The sequence below is a fragment of the Lolium rigidum genome, chromosome 2, assembly GCF_022539505.1.
Source record: "Lolium rigidum isolate FL_2022 chromosome 2, APGP_CSIRO_Lrig_0.1, whole genome shotgun sequence".
NCBI classification, from domain to species: domain Eukaryota; kingdom Viridiplantae; phylum Streptophyta; class Magnoliopsida; order Poales; family Poaceae; genus Lolium; species Lolium rigidum.
This window is the reverse complement of record NC_061509.1, coordinates 280,441,613-280,451,982: the sequence shown is the minus strand read 5'-3', so window position 1 is coordinate 280,451,982 and position 10,370 is coordinate 280,441,613. Positions and strand designations below refer to the sequence as shown.

General features: G+C 42.4%; 1 protein-coding gene across 1 annotated transcript; it reads left to right on the top strand.

Annotated features, from left to right (window-relative positions):
* Positions 1-2,937: 2,937 nt before the first annotated feature.
* On the top strand, positions 2,938-3,711 carry LOC124688926 (protein G1-like6). Its single transcript, XM_047222547.1, has one exon. The coding sequence runs from the start codon at positions 2,938-2,940 to the stop codon at positions 3,709-3,711; it is 774 nt and encodes a 257-aa protein (XP_047078503.1).
* The last annotated feature ends 6,659 nt before the right edge of the window (positions 3,712-10,370 follow it).

The window sequence follows — 10,370 nt, the reverse complement described above, 5'->3', positions numbered from 1 at the left end:
TGGGAATGGGATTGTGTGGGGTTTTTTTGTTGTGCTAATTCATATGTGCAGACCAGTTTGCTATTTCTCATGCGACCGAGAAATAACTATTTCTATGTCCTGGTATTATTGTTGACACCAGTTCATGTATAAAGGGATGAAAATAATATCATTGTATGGCTGAGAGGATTGACTAATTAAGGAATAACTGTTTTTACCTAGGTTGAGAATAATAACCTCCCTTGCAAGTAGATTTACGTGGATAAATTTTAGTTCAAGGAATAACAACCAAATATACACGTACAGAAGAAATAGTGACGAGAGGATTCATGATGTCAGGTGGAACATGGGAATCTTGACTAGTAGTCAATGGCCTACAGTTTTCAAAACTATCCATACAATATACGTGTATACTCAAGGGACACACATATATGATATTTGTGCACCATGTACCATATTTCATGTCGTCTACAGTAGTAACATAAGTAGCCTGTTCCTTTGTGCATTTTTCTATCAGTGCCCGTGCAACACCGATGGAAGCACCATCCCATCCCAGTTGGCCGGCCGCGGCTGCAGTGGCGCAGGATTAAAAAAAAGTTGAAAATCAATAAGGCGACAAGAAAATAAAAAGAAACAGAGGAAGCGACCATCACTCCAGATTATCCTGCAGTCATGTCATGCACGGCATGGAAGAAATTACATGTATACACCTTCACACAAGTATCAGCTACTGTATTTTTGAGAAATTAATTAAACTACTAGTGTACTTCAACCAATTAATCTTACCTGAATTTTAATCTAGGGATAATCGTGAATGTAAACGAAGAGATTTGATTAGATAATCTTCCGTTTGAAGAAACAACAACAACTAGAAGCTACGCCTCTTCAGATAAGCCGAGAGAAAAACAATATAGGAGGAATAACACAGAAGGGTTGACCCTGTTTGAAGGCAACTTTGCAAATGATAACTGAATTTCCACGAAGTCTTTTTTTAAATGAAGACCAAATACAAGATCTAATTCAAAATTTGGAAAGATATAACACGTTTTTTTGGAAAGGGGACAACATCCGTCTCTGTATCAATTGATGCACATAGTACAATTTATTAAGAGGTTATCATTTCCCACTCACAGAAGTACAAAGACGGGATACAAAGTTCAACAAAAACAGAAGTTCTGAGTCTCCCTTGCTTCCAAGAGCATCTCCAGTGCATACCGCATCCCGCACCTTATGCCTTTTTCGGTTTTGGCCCAAAATATGCCTCGATCAGATACTACAAACCTACCTGCATTGCGAAATGCGATGCGGTTGTACCCCATCGCAGCCCGTCAACTCCGCATATAAGCGGGAGTGGGGGGTGGGACCCGGGAGGTGATATACACCGAGCTGGTCGGCACCGAACACAGTTGCCGCACACCCCTTCCACCTTCGTGGGCTTGGCCCATTCAGTTTTCTGAACCGTTTTCTCTAAACGGGCCGCAGCCCAACATCAGGTAAAGCCTTTTTTTTCTGTTTCGTTTCTTTTTGTACATTTCTGAATTTGAACAAATTTTATATTTAAACAATTTTCAAATCTGAACGATTTTTATATTAGAACAATTTTCGAATTTGAACAAATTTCATATTTGAACAAATTTCGAATATGAACGATTTTCATATTTGAACAATTTTTGAATTTGAACAGTTTTCATATTGAACCATTTTAGTAATTCTCAAATTTAAACATTTTTCGAATTTAAACATTTTTCAAATATAGACTTTTTCATTTTGAACAAAAGAAAAAATAAAACAGAAAGAAAAAGAAAAAAAACAGAAAACGAAAAAACGAAAAAAACGAAAAAAAGAAAAGAGAGAGAAAACAAAGGCAAAATAAAAAAAAACGCTAAATGGGCCAGGCCCAGTACCCGACCAGGGTGTGCGGCAACCCGCATCGGTGCCGACCTGGTCGGTGTATAGGACTAGCCGTGGGACCCCCCCCCCATCCATTTCCGCCTCTTCCTACTCCCCCAATGGGCTGACCTAATTCAGGGTTTCGTATTTTGCTAATCTTTGTAACTCATCTCGGACGAACTAGTTTGAAATTCTCGCGCCAAATTTGAGAAATCATGTTTGAGATAGGGTATCTTATCTGCAGTTTAAGATTCTCACGAGAAAACGGCTGATGCAGTTAAGCCCATCCCCGCGAGTTTAGGTTTCCAGATGGGGTATCTGCTAGAGATGCTCTAAAGGAATGAAATTCAAACCAAATGGACAAGAAAACCAATCTAAAAGCAAACGAAAATAGATGGAGTACAACCTTCTTATTGCTTTCCTACCACTTACTCTCTCAGTGATCACTCTCTCTCCCTGTCTAGAGAGAGCTACCTCTCTAGCTCAATACCCTACCACCCCTGTCACTATCACTATGCCACCTTCCCCCTTCTCACACCACACCACACTGCCTAAAAGGTTAAAACCTATCTCCCCCATCCGCCCCATCCCCTCTTCCTCCTCATCTCCATCTCACCTCCCTCTCCAGCACTGCCACACCATCAACTGTTCATCCGTCCATCCCCATCTCTCCATCTTTCTCTCCCTGCAGGTTCTCCAGGATGGCTTGACCACCTGAGCATGGCGCTCTTGGGCTGGTGCTGCTTGGGTGGGCACGTGATTGGATCACTCCTCACCACCAGCTAGGATCACACTCCTGCCAAGATTCCAGCACCCGGCCGCATGCACACGCGCTGCACCGGAGATCAGTCCCGGATCAGAAGCAGCAGCAGATTCAGGTTAGCTGCTAGCTCGGGGCATCTCCTTCAATTGATTATTTCTCTCTTGGATCTCCTGACCTAGTGAGAGAGCGACCTGGTGCCTGAATCGGAGCAAGAAATGATGCGTCTTTCTTCTGTCGGACATGTCGCAGTGAGCAGGTCAGGACAAGGAGGTAGACGGCGAGGGAGATCGTGAAAGAGAGCTAACATGGATCACCACCATCACCACCACCACCACCATCATCACATGATCCCGGGCCAAGAACCGTCGGCAGCTGACGGCGCCACCCATCAAGACAACTTCTTCCTCGGCCCTGCCGGTGTCGGCATCTTCGGTGGCGCCATCGGCGCGTCCGGAGCCGGCTCGTCCTCGTCGGCCGCCGCAGCGGGGGGAGCCTCCGGGACCTCTGCTGGCGGCGTCGGCGGCGGAGGAGGGCCATCGCCTTCCGGGTCGTCGCCGTCTCTGAGCCGGTACGAGTCGCAGAAGCGGCGGGACTGGAACACGTTCGGGCAGTACCTGCGGAACCACCGGCCGCCGCTCTCGCTGTCGCGGTGCAGCGGCGCGCACGTGCTGGAGTTCCTCAAGTACATGGACCAGTTCGGCAAGACCAAGGTGCACACGCCGGTGTGCCCCTTCTACGGCCACCCCAACCCGCCGGCGCCGTGCCCCTGCCCGCTGCGCCAGGCATGGGGCTCCCTCGACGCGCTCATCGGCCGCCTCCGCGCCGCCTACGAGGAGAACGGTGGCACGCCCGAGATGAACCCCTTCGGCGCGCGCGCCGTCCGCCTCTACCTGCGTGAGGTGCGAGAGACGCAGGCGCGGGCAAGGGGGATCAGCTACGAGAAGAAGAAGCGCAAGAAGCCGTCGTCCTCGTCGTCGGCCGCGGCCGGGGGACCGTCGTCGGAGGGGAGCCCACCTCCCGGCCCGTCCGGCAGCGGCGGAGGCGACACGTCGGCGTCGCCACACTTCATCATGCCGTGAGTTTTCCATAGCTAGCCGGCGATCCTTCTGAGCTAGCTAGCCGCCGCGCAAGTTCTCTCCTTCTTGGAATGCCCTTGCTGGTTAATTCAGGAACTACACCAAGGCCGCCATTGTTCTTTAATTGACTTTCTCTATTGGCTTCTTGCATTTTGCAAAAGATTTCAGCTCCTTCTTAAATTTCCATTTGTTTCACTTCAAGTAAGGTCATTCGTGACGAGTACTAATTTATTGCTGTTAATTTTCTCTAGCTATGGATCAATTACTAGCTGTTTGTCTTTGTTTGGAATTATTTTGCTAGCTCGTCGGGAGAATCTCTAGCTAGTAGTAGTGACCTCGTTTTTGCCTTAGAGAAATTTGCAAGAACAATAGGCATTGAGCTTTCCATAATTTGCTCTTGTATGGGCTTTGCTTACTAAGCCACAGTGCAGGTACTTGTTGTAATGGCAACAATGCTTCCATTCATATGTACTTCTGCTGGTGGTTGCCCTTGTTAGGAGAGCAAATAAAGCACAGTGAAGTGATTTTGTCATGGTAGCTAAAGACAGGAACAGCTTGTGTTTGTGTTATTGTGTACTTGTGTAGCTTTAAAAAAGTGTACTTGTCCTGGAACACCTTATGATCCACATTTTGCAATTAAAGATTCTTTTTATTATAGATATGTTGTGGCATATTCTTTTGATCTGTGCTAGTCACTAGAATTTGCAAATATTTTGCTTTCTCTTCTTTTACTATCCCAAGGACAATGTAGTGCTAGTTTGAATGATACATATATAGTACTAGCCAGCAAGCTATCTGCGGTAGCTTCACTTTTGCAGTACTGTAGAAAACTCCAAAGGGGTAACAGATAGATGAGGAAACAAACAAAGCCAAGCAAAAGAAGAAAGAAAGAGAGGAGTCTTTCGAAAAGAGCAGATAAAAGATAGACGGCAGGCAGTAGACACATATACAGATTCAATATATTTGGGCAGGCCCTATTTTATCCCATGCTTTCATGTTCCTGGCTCTCTTTCCTTGTTCGTGCTAGGATTACTGAATTTGGCTTGATTTGTCTTCACTTGTTCCGTTTCGGACGTCAGTTGGAGAGAGCACATATCCACTTATATTTCCATCATGCATGCACTCAATCAATGATTAAGTTGGATAAACTAATAAATATTCCATTTGTGGTTAAAGTTAATTTGCTATCTTTGTTAGTTCCTCACACTTTATTCTTTTTGCCTGAAAATTATGTATGTAAGTCAAAAGTCTAGAGCACATTCAAATTCCTGTTTAAACAGTTATTGCCTTCTTGGGTCTTAGCATCTATCACTATCTTAGATTTTGCTTGTCCCTTCAATGCATAGTTGAGAAAAGGGTTTTGACATGGAGAGGGAACAGACAAAATCTATCCTATTCCTTCTACTGCTTTCATAAGGATATTTGTTTATATGTCTTCTAGCCTTTTTCCCATAAACAACTAAACAACAAGGATATCTAGTGCTTGTTTAATATGGTTAACTCCTTATGGATCTGTATGATTCAAATTATTTTTAACGTGACTTTGGATTATGTATCACGCCTGGTTGATACAATACAATAGGCCATTTTTTGAAGAAGTTGCCGTGGTTGGAACTTCAGTCTCTGAACAGTATGATATTTTGACTACCTGCTCCCTTTTCTGTACTGTTGTACTATAGCTCCAGATGGTTTGGGCTAGAGTTTGAAGTTATCTCCATGCACTAATATATATTATCTTTAATCCCCCATTTTTATATACAGCAAGTAACTCATGTTTAATAGGTATGGGGAAGTAAGTTAACAAAGAACTAACTAGATATAGGTTGTATATCTAGAAAAGTCCGTAAAACACGCTTTGGAACTAAATATTTTCATCTTGCTTTTTTCCAATTCCCTGAAGAAGACAAAAAAAAAATTAAAGTTAGACTTATTTTTTGCACATTATTCGTCGAAATATTTTTCCACTGCCAACCATTTATCAGAACTAAAGTAACAATTTACAGTAGGCTATTTTTTATTTATACCATCAATACATGCTCGAAAGTGACATCTAGATTTTTAAGTTACCAACTATTGTTAACCGTGTAGTATTTTAGCTACATCCCAGTGATTGATGTTCCTATGCTAGCATAGAATAATGTCCCAAGTCCCAACACTGGTAAAACAACTAATCATATGCATTTAGACATATATGTACAATTTACTAATCAAGACAGCTATTAGCCACGATGAAACTATATTTTTTGTAACTTGTGTGATATAAATTTATAGTATTTAACACTTGATCAGTTTGAACTATACAATTTGATAGATACAGATGGATCGAACTGAATGATCTGGTTGTACATGCATGTAGCTTTGCTTATATAACACTATAAAGATTGTGCTCTAACATGTGATGTATTAAGAGCATCTCCAACAGATTATGTAAAATAGGGCGCTCAAAGACAATTATAGGGCACCAAAAAGTAGCTTTTAGGCCACTAAAAAATTCTGGCCGTAGCAGATGATGTAACATAGGACACCCAAAAAAAAAAATCTACTGTAGCAAGTGATGTTAAATAGGGCATCCAAATATGTTTTTCTAATCCGCAGTTGCATACATATAATGAAACAAATAGTATCAAACTCATCTCAAATGAATCCAAAACAAATCACCCTCTACATAGTGCTATGTCTAAGATGTTCGCAGCAATTCCTCCTCTACACGAAGAACCGATCATATTGCATCACATAGTTCGCAATGTGATGGAACAAGTTCGTACACATCCTAAACCAGCGTCGAAAATATCGCTCGTGAAACACTGGATTGGGGTTAATATAATTATGCATCGGTGTATTGTGCCCTTCTTGTCTCATCCTACGAATCACCTCATGACCATAAATAGAACCACCATACTTTGTCCTTTTGTTATTGTATATCGTTGATATCAAAAAAATGTCCTCCTCTTAGTTTTTGTTATATTCCTCTATGGACGAGGAATCGTCAATGATCTCATCTACGACTAAATAATTTTATTTTATTTCTAACTAATCATATGTCGCAACAACATAATTGAGAAATGAAAAAATACATGTACACTTTTCCTCGAACACCTAGAGTGCATGGATGAGTATTCTAGGCAACAGCTCAATGGGACCAAGGTGATCACCGTGTCGGCTTGGAAATCTCTCGTTGATGTCAGGAGATCATTGTTGAGCCGAAAGCATGTCAGAAGTTACGCTAGAGAGGTCGAGCGGTGGCTTAGTCATGGCAGCCACAAGATCCCAGGTCTGCAACGGCGCGGCTGCGGCCGATTCGGCACGAGAGCGGGAGTTTTGTTGTCACGCAGAGGCGGCGAAAGTTTGATGAGTCGGTAGCCATGCACAACAGGGGCAACAGTCGATTTTGAATTGGCGCGGCCACGGGGATTAGCAGCGGGATCGGGCGGTTGGAGTCAGATCTGAGACGAGGGCGGCGCAGTGGACCGCCCTTGGTGTACAATATACCGCCGTCGACATTCAGGAGGTAAGGCTTGTGCGGCTGGGTGCGAGGAATGAAATTTTACTCTAGCGGTTTGGTTGCACGCAACATTTTTTAAGGTTTTGCAGCGGCTGCACGTGTGTTTTCCAAATTTGCACCACTTTGGGCCAAAATTTTGGGATGCCCCTAAAATAATTGCATCATCAAATAGAGATACATCTTCCCACTAGTAGAAAAACCCCCCTTTAGTATCGGTTCCAGAGGGCCTTTAGTACCGATTTTAGAACCGGTACTAAAGATTCAGGACTAAAGCCTCCCCTCTTTGGTACCGGTTCCTTACGAACCGGTACTAAAGGTGCCTCCACGTGGGCACGGAGGAGCCCGCGGGGCTGAAGACCTTTGGTACCGGTTCGTAACACAAACCGGTACTAAAAGGTACCGGTGCCATTTTTATTTATTTATTTATCTAATTTTTTGCTCCCTCTTTTTATCTATTTTTTCAAATTATTTTCCACTTCCTCTTTTTATCTATTTTTTCGGAATTTCTAATATTTTAGTTATTTGACAAGTTTAGTCTCTAACTACACCTATCTCTAGTTAAAATACTTACCCGTGGTCAAACTTCCCGGTCGGTCACCTATCCTCCCACTACTCCAGCGCTACCATGCTTAACTTTCTAGTTCCTTCTCGTCCCGCTTCCAAGTGCTTCACGCTCATGTTGTTGATAGTAGTATCATATCAATCAATTAACATGTTGGTCGATGTCACACTTCTTTATTGTTCAAATTCCAAATAATTATTTTAATAATATAATAATAATGTTGAATAAATAAATAAAATTAACTTTTTAAATTTGTATTATTTCTAATTATTTATTAATTTTTTAATATATTTTTTGCCAATCCTAAAACCTGGAAATTTGAAAATCTTATAATTTGCTAAAAGTAATAGTAATCTTTATGCATGATGCAATTATTAATTTTAATTTTTTTAAAAATAAAAATATATAAAATCCTATATTTCTGGAAAAAAATTAAAATCTTCCTGCTTTAATATTTTCATTTGAAATTTTGAGAATCTAAAAATTTGCTAACCGGGTAAACGCTAGTTTATTCGGATGTAGATTTTTCCCACGATCATTTTGATATATTATACGCTTTTTTTCCGATGTCGTATGCAAAAGTTAATGCCATTTTACTTTTTTCTAAAGTTTTTATGCAAAAAAATCGAAATTCAAGTTTGTTAATTTTTTCTAATAGTAGGTTGCGTAACATATAGGAATCTCAAAACATTTTATTTTAATTTTTTTTATCATTTTCTTTTATATTTTGCAGAGCTAAAAAAGGCGATCCCGGGGGGGGGGGTGTGTGGAGGTGCGTGGGGAGCAGGAAAACCTTTAGTAGCGGTTTGTGACACGAACCGGTACAAAAGGTTGCCGGCGCCCTAAGCAGTGAAACCGGTATTAATGCAACCTTTAGTACCGGTTCGTAAGGAAACCGGTACAAAAGATCTGGACGGAAGCCCAGTTTTGTACTAGTGTCCGCTGGAGCAAATTTGTTTATGCCCTATAGAACAGCCTTGGGGCACTTATCATATTTTATACCACTTGTTAGAGATGCTATAAATTAAATTCATGCATTGTACAACTTTCACAAACGTGCATTTTAAAAATGATAAAGTATGCTTTATTATTCCAAAGGTTTAAGCATTACACCCAGCCAATGCATAACTAAGATGCACATAGCCGCTCAAATCCAAAAGTATCACTAGAAAATAAAGATAAAAAGGTGCGACACAAGTATGCATCGCATAAACTGCAAGGGCGTCTAGATGATGGAGTACCAATCCAAAGGTCACGTTGTCATCCATATTGAACAAAAATATCACCCATCGTGTCTTCTATAAACAAGTGTCGATGCTCCACATGTTGCAGAGACAACCATAAACAGCGTAGTTGTGCATCAATAGATGACCTACATGAGAGAAGAATTATTATCATTAAAACATTTTCATATGTACATAGCCATGACGGACAAATAACGACAATATATCTCTCTCATCCTAATAAGTATTTTAAACCTATGGTTCACACCATTGATCCAATTGCCAAATATATTCGCAACGGTACGTGGTGGGTATAAGGTAGAACATGTCTGGATGACTAACCATATAGATGTAGAAATTTTGCACTGAAAGAATAAGTGATTGATTGTCTCGTCATGGTGACAGAAGAAAAACTTTTTTACTTCCATACAATTGCATTTCGCAAGGTTGTCGTTGGTGAGCATTACACTTCGACGAAGATGTCGGGGAGATGGCCCCCGGTAGGCCAAAGGCATGGCAAAGTAGCCATGCTTCTTTCTTAAAGATACCGGATTGTAGATCAATCCGGATGGTTTTTGAGATTGGCAAGAGCCAAGATAAAACCTACCGGTATCCCAGGAGGGGTATACCGGAACTTAGGGAACAAGAGAGGTACCGGAGTACCGGTATGATTTTCATTGTAGCCTGTCGGCACTCTAGTCAAAGATGCTCTCCAAGGCTAGAGGACAAGGATGAGCTAAGCAAAGTAACTTTAAACGGAGCCCTGGCGCCAAAGCAGATGATGACGTTAAAGCATCCGGAGGACGTCACAGCTCCCCGAGTAAAGACATACCGGCGTCACCTGAGGCCAAAGAAGCTTTGTAAAGTAGTTTGTCTAGTCAAAGATGCCATTAGGGTTCCTTCCCTTGTAAGCCACCATATCCCCTATATAAGGAGAGGGGCACTTCCTTGCGCAGGGCAGAACCTCAGGAGATCATTAGTTGATAGAGAGAAACCCTAGTTCATAGAGCTTGTACTGTTCATCTTCAACCTCTGGCCAAGTCCAAGTTCTTCAATAAAGATACCGGAATCCATCCAAAATTCATCCCTCCGTTTACTAAACCCTCCCCCGAATCCTCTAGCGTCCATTCGGCCCCAACTTAAGCCATCCCATGGCATCTGTCTGTTCACCACGACGACAGTTGGCGCCCACCATGGGGCCAGCAGCGGCGCTTGCTGGAGTTCATATTCGGGCGGGCCTCCTCAACGTCTCCGTCGAGCGGGTGGTGTCTGCGCTCGTGCAACGCATCTACTCGCTGGACTTCATCAACGACAACGCAGGCTGCTTCGCCAACGGCGGTAAGTTCCCCAAGAACGGCCGCATCATCGAGTTCGG

Excerpts from the sequence above, each read along its gene's own strand:
- LOC124688926 (XM_047222547.1), top strand. The coding sequence starts at position 2,938 with ATGGATCACCACCATCACCACCACCACCACCATCATCACATGATCCCG.